The 18,267-nt window shown below is 36.1% G+C and overlaps 1 protein-coding gene across 4 annotated transcripts in view; it reads left to right on the top strand.

Annotated features, from left to right (window-relative positions):
* LOC150106320 (protein hu-li tai shao-like) overlaps positions 1-18,267 on the top strand; it is a 469,862-nt gene that overhangs the window by 99,518 nt on the left and 352,077 nt on the right. For all 4 annotated transcript variants that reach the window (XM_090393077.1, XM_090393078.1, XM_090393076.1 and 1 more), the window contains exon 5: positions 12,464-12,607. In XM_090393077.1, coding sequence (XP_090249203.1) covers positions 12,464-12,607 — 144 coding nt within the window. The remainder of the gene's footprint in view (positions 1-12,463; positions 12,608-18,267) is intronic.

The following is an 18,267-nucleotide window of genomic DNA, read 5'->3' as shown; positions in this document are numbered from 1 at the left end:
TTGCTCTTAGAGAATACAGAGACAAATGTAAGAAAGCGAAACACTGTGTAAAATTAGCTAAACAAAAGTCATGGCAGGACTTTGGCAAGAACACAGAAAATAAATATCAAGAAGGTGGTAAGATATTCTGGAGGTTGTTGAAGAAGCTTAGAAATGGAGGAAAGAGTGCTGTAAAAGGCGTTAGAGATGATAAAGGTGACATGAAAATGGGAGAAAAAGATATCCTTGAAGTATGGAGTAATTACTTCGAAAAATTGCTAAATGAAACAAGCAGTGATAGCACAGTGGTAAAAAACAATCAAAAGGCTTACAGTCAAGAATACATATCCATACTTGAAATAGAAGAAGCCATCAAAGGCTTGAAATGTGGAAAGGCAGCAGGAATAGATGAAATTCGATCAGAAATGCTTCAGTATGATGGCAAAATATTCTGGAGGTTGTTGAAGAAGCTTAGAAATGGAGGAAAGAGTGCTGTAAAAGGAATTAGAGATGATGAAGGTGACATGAAAACGGGAGAAAAAGATATCCTTGAAGTATGGAGTTGTTTCATTTAGCAATTTTACTTCGTAAAATTGCTAAATGAAACAAGCAGTGATAGCACAGTGGTAAAAAAACACTCAAAAGGCTTACAGTCAGGAATACATATCCATACTTGAAATAGAAAAGCCATCAAAGACTTGAAATGTGGAAAGGCAGCAGGAGAAGATGAAATTCGACCAGAAATGCTTAAGTATGGTGGCATAAAAGTCTTACAGTGGCTGCACTGCAAAGTTCAGAAGGCCCGGACAGAGGGACGAATTTCCGGTGATTGGAGTAGAGCTCTCATAGTACCCATATATAAAAAGGGAAATAAAACTCAATGTGAGAATTACAGTGGTATTTCCCTACTGAGTGTTCCTGGTAAGATTTATGCCAGTATAATTGAGAAACGGTTGAGAAGCATTGTAGAAGAAAACCTTGATGAAGAACAAGCTGGATTCAGCCAACTGGAGGCTGTCGGGATCAGATCTTCAAGTTGCGATAGATGGTTGAGAAGTCATGGGAATATAACAAAGATCTGTATTTAAGTTTTGTCGATCTGGAAAAGGCATATGACAAGGTGCAAAGAGAGAAGTTATTCAAGACGTTGTATGGTGTGAATGAGGCATTATATCAAGCAGTACTTAGTCTGTATTTTAGTTGTAAGTCAGTAGTTAGAATTGAAGGAAGTACAGGAAGATGGTTTAATGGTAAATCTGGTGTGAGACAAGGATGTACATTATCTCTGTTATTCATTATCTATATGGATCACATTATGAAGGAAAGTTGTATTAAACCTGATATCAAAATTGGAGATGTTAATGTCAGCTCTTTGATTTATGCGGACAATGTTATACTTCTAAATAAATCCGCTATAAATTTGCAAGATTCCCTGACTAAATTGAATAACTGTTATAATAGATATGGTATGAAGGTCAGCAATAAAAAGACAAAGACAATGAAAATAGGCAGAATCATTGAAAATGTCAACTGTGTTGTGAATGAAGAACCTGTGGAACAAGTAAAACATTTCAGCTACTTAGGCACGATTTTTAGTGACGATGGTAAATTAAATATGGAAATAGACAACAGAATCTACAAAGCTGGTATGATAGGAAGTCAATTGAATAAATTCATATGGAATAAGAGAGAAATTAGTCGAAACACTAAATTAGCTGTATACAACACAGTGTTCAAACCAGTTTTAACTTATTGATCTGAGAGCTGGGTCAGAAGTAAACACTTGACCAAAGACTAGAGACTGTAGATATGAGAGTCCTGAGAAAGATGATAGGCGTGAACAGATGGCATCAATGGCAATATCATATTAAAAACAAGGATATTAGGAAAGAACTTGACATTGTCAGCATCCAGGAATTCATTAGCAGAGCTAATCTCAGGTGGTGTGGTCACTTAAACAGAATGGGCGAGGAAAGATTAGCAAAACAAGTGTTCTCTGCCAGGTTTGCAGGAAAATGACCCAGATGAAGACCAAGATATAGGTGGATTGATACGGTACAAAGTGCTTTAGACGATAGAAATATAACATCTGATAATGTTGGAGTCTTGACAAGTAACAGACTGATTTGGAGGAAAATTGTAGATAGGAAGTTAGTAATGATGTAAATTTTTTTATGTAGTACTATCATATCCTGTACATACCTTGAGGGTACATTTCAGGAATTTGATTATGATGATGACACTATCATGTCTTCTTTCTTAGAAAGATGTCTTCTTCTTTCACTCTGCCTTATCCCATGTTAAATGGGGTCTGCGCATGAATCTTTAACCTTCCTTTTCCAAGTTCTCCGGTCCAGGGCATGGGCATCCTTCGGACTCCATCCTTTCTCCCTAAGATCCGCTGCCATCTTATCCCTCCACCTGAGCTTGGGCCTGCCTCTTTTCCTTCTTCCCTCCAGCTCCATATACTCCACTCATTTACCAACATACTCCTCACCCTTCCTCTCAACATGTCCAAATCACCTTAGCCTACTTTCTTGTATCTTCTTGCCAATTGGTCCCACCTTAACCATCCCTCTGATGTAGTCATTCCTTATCCTGTCCTTCTTTGTCACACCACTCATCCATCTCAACATCCGCATCTCCGCTACCTCCATCTTCCTCTCCTGTGCCTTGGTTATAGGCCACGTCTCTGCACCATGGAGCATCGCCGGCCTCACCACCATCTTATAGAGCTTTCCTTTCCTCTTACAACTCACTCTCTTGTCACACAGGACCCCGCTCATCTTCCTCCAATTCATCCAACCTCATGTTATTCGGTGCTGTATTTCCTCATCCAGGTCACCATTCCTCTCGACAACCGACCCAAGGTACTTGAATTTCTTCCCTGAAATTAGCCTTTCACCCTGGAGTCGTATGACGATATCCTCGTCACTCCCTGTTGACATATATTCAGTCTTCACCCAGTTAATTCTCATGCTACTCTCCTCCAATGCCTTTCTCCACTCGGTATTTTCAAGCTTCTCTCGGGGTGATTCACATAGAACAATGTCATCGGCAAACAGCATGCTCCATGGTGCCTCCTTCTTGACATCCTCCACTAGTACATCCATGACCAGGTCAAAGAGGTAGGGGCTCAGAGCTGACCCTTTGTGTAGCCCTACAACAATAGGGAACCCTTCTGTCATGCCGACACTAGACCTGACCTGAGTTTCTGTTCCCTCATACATCTCCTTCACCAACCTCACGTACTTCTCTGACACCCCCTTCTTCCTCATACACCTCCATACCTCCTGCCTGGCCACTTTGTCGTATGCCTTTTCCAGATCTATAAACACCATGTGCAGATCCATTTGCATCTCTCTATATTTCTCCATCAATCACCTTAGTGCAAATATTGCATCTGTTGTCTCTCTTCCTGGCATAAATCCAAACTGCTCCTCACCAATTTTCGTTTCCTGCCGTAACCTTGCTTCAATTACTCTTTCCCATATTTTTAATGTGTGTGACATCAGCTTGATTCCTCTATAGTTGCCACAGTCTTGAACATCTCCTCTTCATTTGTAGATTGGGACGAGAATGGGATGAGAATACTTTTCCTCCATTCCTCTGGTATCTTTTCCTGTTGGGCTATTTTACACATCAGATCCCATAACATATCCACGCCCTCACTGCCCAAACTTTTCCATACTTCCCCAGGTATCTGGTCTGCTCCCACAGCCTTTCCATTCATTTTTCTCAGTACCCAAACCACTTCCTCTCTACTTATGTCTTGCACCGGTCTCTCATTTACCTCTCCATCCTCGCACCTCTCTCTTGGATTCTCCTGATTTAGTAGTTTTTGGAAATATTCTTTCCATCTTCCTCTGATTTTGTCCTCGTCTTGTAATACTACTCCTGAGGCATCCTTTATCTGCTTGACTGATGTTATGTCTTTCGAGGCCTTATCTCTGGCTTTCGCTATTCTCAACAACTGAGCTTCGCCACTGTTTCTCTCCAGTTCTTCATAAACCTCATCAACTGCCCTCGCTTTCGCCCTTGCCACAGCTCTCTTTGCATTTTTCTTTGCTAATCTATATGCCTCCTTGTCGGCTCTAGTTCCAGTCATGTCCCATTTTTTCTTTGCCTCTTTCTTTTCCTTGCTCTCCAACTGCACCTCCTCATTCCACCACCATGCCTCCTTATCCTCAGGTGGTCCCTTTCCTGATGTTATAACAAGCACCTCTTCTCCAATTTTTCTAATATTCCGACTATTAACGTCCCACCATTCTTCCACATCCTCTGGTAACTTCATTTCTTTCAATACCTCTCCTTTAAACTTATTCCTTGGTCCTTCCTCTTCCAATTTCCACCACTTTATTCTCCTCTGTACTCACCACTTCCGTCTATTCTTGTTTTCCCCTTTTATATCACAGTCTACCACAACCAACCTGTGCTGTGCTTCTACACTTTCTCCATTAATCACTTTACAGTTTTTCACCTCCTTCAGATGTTTCCTATGGCACATAATATAGTCAATCTGACTCATTCTATCCCTGCTGTTATAGGTTATCAGGTGCCCAACTCTCTTCTTGAACCACTTGTTAGCTATAGCCAGATCGAAGGCCACAGCATATTCTATGATTTTTTTACCTTCTTCATTTCTTTCACCACTACTCCAACCTCCATGTACCCTTTCTTCACCACTTCGTCGCCTTCCTACATGCCTGTTCAGATCTGCTCCGACGATCACTCTCTCACCATCAGGGATTCCCATTGCTACTTGGTCAAGTTCTCTCCAGAATGTCTCTTTCTCATCATCACAACCTACTTGCGGGGCGTAGCCACACTTCCTCCCATCTCAAGCTTAACGCTCATAATCCGATCATTCTTCTGGCACACCTCGTAGACTCCACTCTTTAGCTCCTTATCGATGATAATTCCAACTCCGTTTCTTCCCTTCTCATCCACACTGCTATAAAACAGTTTATATCCCTCCGCCAGCTCCTTTGCTTTATTGCCTTTCCACCTTGTCTCCTGCACGCACAAGATCTTCAACTTCCTTCTTCTCATCATGTCCACTATCTCCCTACTCTTCCCATTCATCGTACCCACATTCAGCGACCCGATTCTTACTTTATACACACGATTCTTACTTTTTACACACGATTCTTACTTTTTACACACGATTCTTACTTTACACACACTCTCTTTCTGTAGAAAGACATGTCTCACCCTCCTTAATTTTGATAACATTCTGCTCACCAGCTGAGATTTTCTCTTTTTGGGTTGACTTTAACATCATAGCCTGCCAGGATAAGATTTCCTTAACTCCTTAACATTTCTTTTTCTCTGCTTGATTCTTAAGAAACACACTTCATAAATCCCAACTCCATGCAGACTTAAAACATTGCTTTCACATTTAGGGTGTTGAACTCAGAACCTTTATCAGAATGATAGATTATACCCAGAGGAGAGTTGTTTACTTACTAGATGATCCTCCTATCTCTCTCACTGACTCCCCCAAATTACTTTCCCGTAGACAGTGTTGCTGCATTATATCTTTTCTGTAGGTATATTCTTAGACAATGCTTCACCCATTAGCCTGCTCCAAACTAACTTCTTATCCTCTTCCTTTTCTAGGTGCCTATTGTCATTCGGAACAGTCTTATCCATATTCTTTTCTCCTCCTCTGAGTACAACTCCCCAGCTCTTCAAGAACCACTTTAGCATTACTTTTTTTTTAAATCACTTGCTACACAAAAAATTGTATTTTAGGTTTTGAGACTTTATATATGGGATTGATATAAGAAATACTTAACGTTCTAGTATAAAGGCCACATAATTCTGTGATAAAACATTTACTTCTATATTTCTCTACTAGTTTTTTGTATACTTTTTGTACATTTCTTTTAGAGAGTTTATTGGATATCACTTAAAACTCAAGAGAACTTGATTGTATCAAAACTAGAATGGAATCAACAGTTCAACGGGTTTAACAATAGGAATTTTTCAATACCTAATGTGTATGATATCCAAGTTTGGTGTAAGAGTGAGATTCATGATGACCCAGTTCAATGTAAGATGAATGCTTTGGGTTTTATTGCATTGAGTAGGTATGTAGCATTTCTGAAGTGTCCTTGGATTTCTGACTTGTAGCAGTTATGGTGATTGTGTGGCTTATCTCACAAAGCACATGAATTACATTTGTTGACTGTATGACAGGTCAACCTGGATCTGTGCTTTTTTCTTTGTTTCCACATCTTTAACTTGTTCTGATGAGTTGATATCTCTAAATAAACCTTTTTTTTTTTTTTTTTTTTTTTTTTTTTTTTTTTTTTTTTTTTTTTTTGTACATGTGCTGCATAAACTGCTGAGTTTATGAACCCCTATTTAAGGAGTAGATGAGGTAGTTTAGGATAAAAATCTTGATTACTTGGTATTCTGAACAATGTGTTCATGTTGTTCCTTTAGTTTAGACATAAGAGTATATAAGCAAGTTATTGTGTTATGGAGCACATTACTATAAGTAACTGCTTTTTTTTTTTTTTTTTTAGGCTATGGTCAAGTTATAATTATGCCATGAATTTATGGTTATGGCATGAAATAGATGCCTTCTTTTAGGAAAAAGAAGGCATCTATTTCAATGTTTAGTTAAAAAAAAAAAAAAAAAAGCAGTATCAAAGATCCTTAGTAGTGTAAATCTCATCTAGATATGCAGAATCAATATACATATAAATTAGGTATAAATCATTTGAGAAATGGTAGTTACAATTAGAGATGTGAAAGAATAATGGATAAAAACAGATATAAAGTAAGATGGAAGAGTAATGCATAAAAATTAAGATATACAATTATTAAATAAAAAGAACTAGTCATATAAAAAATTGAGTAAAAATCAAGGTATAAAAGTAATACATTAAAAACCAAAAAATAATTTTCATTAATAATTTTTTTAATAATTTTCAAAATTATATAAGTAATTTAATATGAACCGAAGATGTAATAAGTAATGAATAAAGCCCCAAATAAATAAAATATGATGAAATAAAATGGATGACCAGTATAAAAGTAAACATGATATCAAGGTTCACTTTATGCAGTCGAGAGCCATTTCTGATTCAGCATCCTCAGAAATGCGAAAAATAGAGGAAGGCTAGATCCCAAACAGTTCTCATCCCATAAAGTGAATCTTGATGCTGTTATTACTTGCATATCAATCATCCATCTTCCATTCAAAACCATGTGTACTTTCTTTTATGTTTTGTTTTATTATTTTTTCATAAAGTATTATTTTAACTTTCTAATTCTCTTACATACTTTCATAGTTTAGGTTATTTTAGGTTTAATTCATTTTTTATGGATTGGATGTTACACAACTTTTACACATTTGATTTTATTCATTACTTTTTAATTCTTAGTTTATCTGTTATTTCTATAATTTTGTTTTTTACTATATCTTGTTTTGTTCATTAATTTTTTTATGACATTTTTTATTCAGTATTTCTGTATCTCGGTTTTTGTGCATTACTTTTCCACCTTACTTTATATCCCAGTTTTCATCCATCATTCTTTCACATCCTAATTTTACTTATTAATTCTCAAACGATTTACCCTTAATTTAAATTTACATCACACAGTAGCTCAGTTGATGTGGCGTTTGCACACCACCACAGCGCTTAACCGCATGAAGGAAGACTTCTTGGTTTTGAATCTAGTCGGCGACTAGAAGAAATTTTTCTAAGCCTTTTTTTGACCGGTTCCCAAGTTAGTCGATCTCTGGCACGGGCAAGTGGGTTTTTTCTCCCGTAAACTCAGGTTTTTCGTCCCATAAACTCAAGAAAATCGACCATAGAACCCACATTATTTCAGACATTAAATTCGAGTGTTAGGGTTAGGCACCACGAGATGGCAGCACTTGTTGAGCTGTCTCTCTTCACTGCGTGCCGCTTAATTAGTGATAGCCTTGGGCCAGCTATCTCTGATTGGCTACCAGTGGAGATTGAACTGTCCACTCAGTCTGAAAAAAATTAGATAGGGCTAAACGGCCTTGCCTACTCCCTATATACTACGGGAATAAAAAGGCGTTAGCTGATTTTTTTTTTTTTATTACACAGTTAATCTAGTTTCCACGCTGTTTCTAAATAAAGAAATCTGTTTCTTGGCAGCGTAAATTTTCTAGGAAATTTACACTATCAAGGGTCTTTGATATTGTTATTTATTATTTATATTATTATAATTTTTTTTACTAAACATTGAAATAGATGCCTTGTTTACACTATGGTTTTCGTTCATCTTCATGGCATAATATAAATCAACCATGGCCAAAAACAGTTGATTGTAGTCGGTTGCTCCATAAAACAAAAAACTTCCTTATATTACTCTATACTCTAAATCACGTTACGGACCACATGCGGCCCGTGGCAGGATAAAAACTATATTCAATTATATTTATTATCAATTTAGCTATTAGTTTCGACTGCAGATTTTCTGACCAATATGCTAGTTATATTCATTATTTCTGATGGAAACAATTTATATTCTCAACACGGAATCAAAATTGCTTTAAAAAGATGACTCGATTTATAAAATCTACTGCTTCTCTGTGCGAATTGTAGTAGTGGGAGTCGTAGATTTCTATGATCTATTTTCTCCAGAGTAAATGCATCGCTGAAAGTCACTTGCTCTGCTCTGGTTACAATGATCAGTTTCACAGTTAACAGTGTTATTGTTGCAGTTTGTGTTCCCTGGTCAGTTATTTCAGCTTTTGTATACTATGAGTAAGAAACGCAAGATCTGTGAAGAAAACAGGTCATTTCAGGAGAAATGAATTTCTGTTTATGAACAATAACGACAACAAACCACAGTTCCTTGTGTGTTTGCAAGTATTGTCTGTGCACAAGGAATATAACCTCAAACACCACTGCATACAGCACCATGCTGTATGTAGCTAAATACCAAAAATATGTTGGACAAGTACATACTAAAATTGTACGTAATTTGAAGAGAAAGGTTAGTGCTCAGAAATCTATTTTTACTAAACCAACATCAATACAAAAAAGCTCACTCTTGGCATCGTTTGTTGTAAGTGCAGAGATAGCAAAAGCAAAAAAAAAATCATTATCTGATGGTTAATTTGTAAAACACTGTTCTATGAAAATAGCAGGTGAATTTTGGGGAAGAAATTTATTTTTACTAAATCCAACATCAATACAAAAAAGCTCACTCTTGGCATCGTTTGTTGTAAGTGCAGAGATAGCAGAAGCAAAAAAAAAAAATCATTATCTGATGGTTAATTTGTAAAACACTGTTCTGTGAAAATAGCAGGTGAATTTGGGGAAGATAAAATTGCTAGTGAGTTTGAAAGCGTCCCACTATCAAAACAAACTGTAACAAAAAGAGTTGAGGAAATATGTTCTCACATATTAAATAAATTAAAAAAGTGTTATTACAGATTCAGCTTACTTCTCATTGTCTCTGGATGAATCAACTGATATAACAGATACAGCTCAACTTCTAATTTTCATTCGAACTGTTTCCAAAGACTTTGTTATTAATGAAGAGCTACTAGCATTAGAATCATTGCATAACACAGCCAAAGGTCAAGACATTTATGATGCAGTTATGAAGGTTGTAAATGGTACTGGTGACATCAACAATCTCACAGCTATTGTGACCGATAGCGCTAAATCAATGCATAGTACTCAAAACAGGCTTAGTTGCCTTACTAAGGAAGGCTGGAATCAATTGCCCTGTATTACACTGCATTATACATCAGGAGGCTCTATGTGGCAAAATTCTGGAGATAGAGGATGTTATGAAAACTGTAATGAAGCGTGCGAATCTAATTAAGGGCGGAAATCAGGCCTTGACACACCGCAAGTTTCTTTCTTTTCTAACAGAAACGGAGGCAAATATGACGATTTAGTGTTGTACACAGAAGTATGTTGGCTAAGCAGAGGAAACTGTTTGAAAAGTTTTTTGCTTTGAGAAAGGAATTAAAATAATTTTTAGAGGAACACGAGAAGACAAACAAAGAACTAATCACAAAACTATGTGATCTTCATTTTAACAGCTTACTCACCCTTCAGCTTCAGAATTGCATCTATGTTTGGAAGCACATACATATGTGAATGCACTTTCCCAACTATGAGGGCAGTTAAATCGTCACAAGGAAGCTGACTGACTGATGCCCACCTTCAGGATTTGTTACGAATATCATCATCATTGAAAATCGACTTTGATGAACTTGTTGCTGCACATGAATGCCCACAGTGTTCTCATTAAGTTGCGTTACATGTAAAAAAAACCCAGAAATATGTAATTAAATTTAATTTAGCAACATATTTAAATCAATCAAGTATTTTATATTGTTCTCCCAGTAGTAAAATGATTTAACAAATATTGTAATTCAATACAAATAACTATTGCCTTGAAAAAATGCAGAGTTCATTTTTATTTAAGTTCTGTCTAAAAGTGTGTGCAGCCCGTGACGCTACTACTCATCATATATTGGCCCCCCCGTTTAGAATGAAGTTGGTCATGCCTGGTATAAAGCATCGTGAACACTGAATTTTTATAAGTTTTTAAAGGATGGATGAGGTTGTTTAGGAGGATATAAAAATCTTTGCAAGATCTTGTCATCTTTTACTTATCTGTTATGAGATAAAGTGATAACATTTGACTGAACTTCAGATGACGTTTTGACAAAACATATTTAAGTTCTTGATTACTCTTATTTATGTTGCTAAAGATTTATGCTTTCTCAGTGTTTTAATTATGCCTATTTTATTGTACAAGTAAGTGATGAGATGAGGCATGGAGTCATTTTCTAGTGTGGGTATGCCTTCTATATACTGAATAATGTTTCTTTTGGAATCCTCGTACAGTATATATGGAAATGATGGTCCTGTTGTTCTAGATGTATAGATGTATGTTGTTCACGTAGTTTATGAATTCTTTTAGATGTTCACTTGAACCTAGCCAGATGACAAATTGGTCATCCACGTAACCAAATTTTGGGTGTTTGATGGTAGTTTTTATGACTTTTTTTCCATATAATTTCAGAAATAAATTGGCTTCAAGTGTAAACATAGGTTTATAACAAAACCCTATTTTTGGTCATAGTATTTTTTTGGAAGCTGGAAGACTGCATTTTCTGTGCCATGTTTGAACGGTCAGATGATCTGTGGAAAAAATTTCAAATCAGATATAACTGGAGACATCCGTAAACAGATTTTTGACATCATTGCTGGCTGAAGGAAAAGAGGAATCAAAAAACTTAAATACTTCAGTCACACCCTAAAGTGGATAGGTACAAGACCATCAACAAGATCTTGCAGCTTCCCACCCAGGACAGTGGCAAATTAAGCAGCAGTACAAATGTGTGGCACTTCTTCCTTATTATCTATCATATAATGAATAAACTTTCTGAAATATTTCAAATGTTAGGACAGTAGCTTTCATGCCGTATGCAAGATAGAATTTTTACATCCTCCTAAATTGTCTTTTATAAACCAGTGGTTAATAAAATCTAGTATTCATAATGAATAGTGTCAGATAAATGGTAGTTATGTAGGACAAATTGGATAATTAAAGGAGATTTGGAGATTTGTATGTTCGGAATGTTAAAGATGCAGAAGAGAAGAAAAAACACATCTGGATTAGTCTATCATACAACCAATGAATGTTGTCCTGTATTTTGGCAGAAAAATAAAGGCTGTACACAGATATAGCCTTCTAAGAAAATTCAAGGAAGTTTTAGAAATACACACACACACACACACACACACACACACACACACACACACACACACACACACACACACACACACACACAGGCTTTGAATATGATTTGCTATCTTTTGAAATGCGATAATTCCAGTTAAGTAATTATTCTATCATTTGATTCTTTAGAGAAATATAAAAATAATATTTTTTTAATAATAATTTTTATATTCTACAAATCAACAGTTGATAAACCAGTTATCAACTGTTGATTTCATTCCAGGTATAATACTATAAAGATCTCTTGTCATTTACCTGATATCTAATAGACTCTCCCAAAGAAGTGTAGAAATAAGTATACCAAACTAGTAGAGAACTGAAGAATCTTGAGAATTGCAGTGTTTATACCTTAGCTCTCAAGAATTCCATCGTAATCAGAGATCTTCATGCAGAAATACCACACTCCTTATTTGAAAACCTGAAGTGACTTGAAAAAGCTGGATATTCCTTTAGCCCATTTGTTGTAACATGGTAATTTACCATTTATCTGACCACATTGGGAAAGCAATTTGCAGTTCTGATAATTTGAAGGGTTGGATAATTGAAGTACAATTAAATGGTGCTGTACCAGTAGTCGGTTGACATGCAAGGATCACTTAATAAAAGGGTCAGATAAGTGGTAGTTTACCGTAATATTAATGCATGTGAGATTTACAACCTTTCATGGGTGGAATTTACATAAAAAAAATTATTTTATAATTAAGAATTATTTTTATAGGTGTCTGCAATGAAGTGTGGGTTACTTCCAATATCACAAGAAGCAGCAATAATTGGTGATATCAGTTATCACGATTACTATGGAATTGTTGTTGATCCCAAAGAAAAGGAACTTCTAGCTAGGAATTTTGGTCCAGTAAATAAAGTAAGTTCAGTACATTTTTTCTGCATATTAAGTTACACTAGTCAGCAGTACTTGAGTATTGTTTATTAATGGAATGATTAGCAACAGTCTCACAAAATCATTATTTATTTATTTATTTTTAATATGAGGCATTTATTGTTACTCTGCTGCTACTCAAGGAACCTATGGGACCACCTGAAGGGTCAAAGCTAGATAACTGAGAGAAGACTTCTGCATAGCCTGGAAGGAATGAAGAGAACAAACTATTGCTTCTGATCTAGTATCTAATTCTCACTGAACAGTAATGAGCTGGCAGTTTATGACAGCCAGTTAATTGAATTCTGTATTGACTTAAACAATTCAGAAATGATCATATAATGAATATGCCATCTTGGAGCATGACTCAGTTTCAGGATCTGTGCTGTATTTATCAGGGAACAAGGGCAACCAGTGAGAAGTTAAAAGAAATAGAACCAGAAGAAGAACTAGGGAACTACCATTTTGTCACAACTGGTGTTATCGAGACTAAGAAGACAACGATACTATTAAGCAAAAACTATTAAGATGTTACATTCAAGTGGTAAGGATTGGGAAAAGGAAGGAATAGCTATAAGACGATTAAGATGTTACATTCATTAAGGGAAAGGGATGGAGTAGCTACTCAGATAGAAATATTAAGCACTTCTGGAATGGGAGTTGGTTTCAAGTAGAGTAATGTGGGCAAATTTCAGAATGGGAAATTTGACTGTGAGATTTATTTGTGCATTTGATTCCACAGAGTATGGACAAAGTAGAGAAATTTTTGAGTCATTAGAAAGGACAACTGACATTAAAGAAAAGCTGGTTCTTGTTGATGATCTAATCCCTTGTTCTTCAACCTGTGGTCTGTGGACCAGTTCCTGTCCGCAGAAATTTCCTGGTGGTCCGCCAAAAATTTCTTCGTCTCTCAGAAACAACGCTCCAGCCATGTATATCAAATTTTCTAACCTCTAAGCAGCATCAGATGTCGCACTAGCTAAAAGTTGTAATTTTATAATATTGGATTTAATAAATAAATACTATCTACATTGGTTTATGTTTCTGTCTTAGCCGTCAGCTGCTCCGCAAAATATTTCTCCTATTTTCCCCAGTCCGCAGGTGTAAAAAGGTTGAATAATGCTGATCTAAGCTGCAAATTACAAAATAAATCTCAGTTATATATGTTTTGGGAATTTTTTCGCTTGGCTATGTTACTAATTACATATTTGGTTTAATCCTTTATCCAAGTGTAAGCAAACAAAGTTTGCACCTGAAATATTTTCAGGACTGGAGCAACTCATGGTAAAGGTGGTATAAGTTCTGATCACCTGCCTTAGTATCCCTTAATGCAAAGCACATATCCTTACAGGTATGTAAAATGCTATGTATTATGGAAAGGATCGCTACCCAGACTGGTTTTGACTTTTATTGAGGTCTTTTCAGTGGGAGCTAGACCCAGAGGTGGTGATACTAAGGTGGAAGTAATGCAAAAGTCATATCACATATACCATTTGCCAGAAGTTGTCAGCACCATATTATTAAAATTCTCTGGATTAGAGATAGTTGATGGAAACTTTTTCACTTGGCTCTGTTACCAATTACTATTTGGTTTAATCCTTTATCCAAGTTTAAGTAATAAGGCAAGTGATCTGAACTTATTTCACCTTTACCACGAGTTGCCCCACTCCTGAAAATATTTCAGGTGCAAACTTTGTTTGTAATGTGTAATGTTTTAAATAATATCTTTACATGTGTAAGAGAAAACTAAACAGAATTTATTACTCCTATTTATTTTGCTCAGGAGGTTTATTCAGGAAGAAGACAAGAATTGGCTACAACATTTAAATTATGAACACAAGAATGAGCCATACAGCATGCATATAATATCACATAATATAATATCTCAGTTGCAGCTGTACAAAGTAAGAAACATTATTAGAGTTCAGAGAAGAAGATATAATGTATAATTAATTAAAAAAAAAAAAAAAAAAACAGTTAACAGCGATCACTTCCCAAAATTTAGAGATAGACATACAACCTATCTGATTTAGATTAGGACAGTTGCATATGGCTTCACATGATTCAAAAAATAGACTATCAGATTTGAACTTACTGTAATAACATCTTGGTTTGGTTCTGGTGGACTCTGGTGCCTAGCATTTATGACATGAGAGGCAAGGCCTGAACCTTCAGATTCCAGAAATCTTATATAATCTTGATGTTCTTGGATTCTAATTGTAGCTGAATGGCCAGTCTGTCCAAAATAGCAAAATGACAAGAACAGGGTATTTGGTAAACACAAGCTGGTTTGAAGGTGGTATATGGATTATATCTGCAAAGAGTCCTTGCTATTTGCTCAGTTGTTCCTTTAAGGTAAGATATATAGATCCTTTTAACATCATTTTGCATGTAATATGCCCTCTAAACTTTTTTCACTATTTCATACTTTACTTCTCTCCCCTTGCATTTCTCCTTTCTTTTATTTATGCATCTCAGTTGCAGCTACAAAACTCTGTTGTCTAGCATCATATGTCTCATACCATACTTGTTGTGTGGTATGACACTTATGTTTTATGCTACACAAGTGTTTCTCCAATTCAATTTCACATTTTGTTCTGTGGCAAACTCTGTGTAAGTACTCTCTCTCATTATCAACTGGCCATTTTCTTCATTTTCCATAATTTCATTCTTACTGTCACTTTGAGTGCAAGCATACATTCTTGCTACCAACCTCTTTCACACTCACATTTTGTTGCATTTTGTTGTTAAACTCCCTGCTGTCATTCTTCTTCTTGCGATACTACTGGTCCTCACTCTTAAAACATTTCATGACACACATGCTCACCAGTTTTGCTCTTTTCATAAATCTTTCTTTCTATGAAGTGAATATGTTTTGCATACACTGCAGCTAACAAAATCACATGTGCTAAAATTAGCCACCATTATTCTATGCATTGATACCATGATATACAATACAGTGCATGCTATATAACAAGAGTCGAAGCTTTTTAAAGCAGAATCAAGCAGATAACTCTTACAAGCAAACACTCATAACAATACAGAAGAAAAAATTAATTAATTATGACTAAATATAATGCCTGTGTAGTTCAGTGGATGTGGCATTTGCATACCGCGGCGCTTGACCGCGTGAAGGAAGACTTGGTTTCGAGTCTAGTCGGCGACTAGAGGAAATTTTTCTAAGCCTTTTTTCGACAGGTTCCCGAGTTAGTCGATCTCTGGCACGGGCAAGCAGGTTTTTCCTCCTGGAAACTCGGGTTTTTCGTCCCGGAAACTCAAGAAAATCGACCGTAGAACCCACATTATTTCAGACATTAAATATATTGTGTTAGAGTTAGGGACCATGAGATGGCGGAACATTTGAGCTGTCTCTCTTCACTGTGTACCGCTTAATTAGTGATAGCCTTGGGCCATCTATCTCTGATTGGTACCAGTGGCGATTGAACTGCCCACTCAGTCTCCAAAATTTAGATAGGGATAAATGGCCTCGCCTACTCCCCGTATACAGGAATCAAAAGGCGTTAGCTGATTTTTTTTTTTTTTTTTTTTTTTTTTTTTTTTTTTTTTTTTTAATTACACAGTTAATCTAGTTTCCACACTGTTTCTAAATAAAGAAATCTGTTTCTTGGCAGTGTAAATTTTCTAGGAAAGTTACACTATCAAGGGTCTTTGATATTGTTATTTATTATTTATATTATTATAATTTAAAAAAAAAAAAAAGGCGTTTGCTGATTTTATATTCAAAAACAGCTAATCTTTCAGCTTTAAAAATTTCCACTTTAAACTTACACCCTGTAATGGGACTGCAATATGATAAATAACTTATACTTAAAAATAAAAGGGGGGGGGGTATCTTTTATACACACAGTTTAGTTTGTGCATTTTTTCATGTGGCATCTTATCCACATTTTATGATCTCAACATCAAATTCCTGCCATGTACCCTCAAGAGGTGTACAGGATATGATAGTACTACATGAAAAATTTGCTTCATTACTAACTTCCTATCTACAATTTTCCTCCAAATCAGTCTATTACTTGTCAAGACTCCAATATTATCATTATCAGATCTTATATTTCTATCGTCTAAGGCACATTGTACCGTATCAATCCATCTATATCTTGGTCTTCCTCTGGGTCGTTTTCCTCTGGGCAGACAACACTTGTTTTGCTAATCTTTCCTCGCCCATTCTGTTCAAGTGACCATACCACTTGAGATTAGCTCTGCTAACGCATTCCTGGATGCCAACAATGTCAAGTTCTTTCCTAATATCCTTGTTTTTAATATGATATTGCCATTGATGCCATCTGTTCACGCCTCTAATCTTTCTCAGGACTCTCATATCTGCAGTCTCTAGTCTTCGGTCAAGTGTTTTTACTTCTGACCCATCTCTCAGATCCATAAGTTAAAACTGGTTTGAACACTGTGTTGTATACAGCTAATGTAGTGTTTCGACTAATTTCTCTCTTATTCCATATGAATTTATTCATTTGACTTCCTGCCATACCAGCTTTGTAGATTCTATTGTCTATTTCCATATTTAATTTACCATTGTCACTAAAAATCATGCCTAAATAGCTGAAATGTTTTACTTGTTCCACAGGTTCTCCATTCACAACACAGGTGACATTTTCCGTGATTTTACCTATTTTCATTGTCTTTGTCTTTTTAATGCTGACTTTCATACCATATCTATTACAACAGTTATTCAATTTAGTCAGGGAATCTTGCAAATTTATAGCGGATTTATTCAGAAGTATAACATCGTCCGCATAAATCAAAGAGCTGACATTAACATCTCCAATTCTGATATCATGTTTAATACCACTTTCCTTCATAATGTGATCCATTATGAAGGAAAGTGAATAACAGAGGGGATAATGTACATCCTTCTCTCATACCAGATTTAACATTAAACCATCTTCCTGTACATCCTTCAATTCTAACTGGCGACTTACAACCCAAATACAGACTAAGTATTGTTTGATATAATTCCCCACTGACACCATATAACTGTAGCCTATTGAATAGCTCCTCTCTTGGCACCTTGTCATATGCCTTTTCCAGAGCGACAAAACTTAAATACAGATCTTTTGTTATATTCCCATGACGTCTCAACCATCTGTCGCAACATGAAGATCTGATCCTGACAGTCTCTATTTGGTCAGGGAATCTTGCAAATTTATAGCGGATTTATTCAGAAGTATAACATCGTCCGCAGAAATCAAAGAGCTGACATTAACATCTCCAATTCTGATATCATGTTTAATACCAGCTTGTTCTTCACCAAGCTTTTCTTCCACAATTCTTCTCAACCGTTTCTCAAATATACTAGCATAGCTCTTGCCAGGAACACTCATTAGTGAACACACATTCAGTTTTATTTCCCTTTTTAAATATGGGCACTGTTAGAGCTCTACTCCAATCATCGGGAATTTGTCCCTCTGTCCAGACTTTCTGAACTATGCAGTGCAGTCACTGTAAGACTTTTATACCACCATACTTCAGCATTTCTGGTCGAATATCATCCACTCCTACTGCCTTTCCACATTTCAAGCCTTTGATGGCTTTTTCCACTTCAAGTATGGATATGTATTCCTGACTGTATGCCTGTTGAGTGTTTTTTACCACTGTGCTATCACTGC

The sequence above is a fragment of the Typopeltis vanoorti genome, chromosome 5, assembly GCF_054136105.1.
Source record: "Typopeltis vanoorti isolate ZY-2024b chromosome 5, IOZ_Tvanoo_1.0, whole genome shotgun sequence".
NCBI classification, from domain to species: Eukaryota; Metazoa; Arthropoda; class Arachnida; order Uropygi; family Thelyphonidae; genus Typopeltis; species Typopeltis vanoorti.
This window is presented reverse-complemented; position numbering and strand designations above follow the sequence as displayed.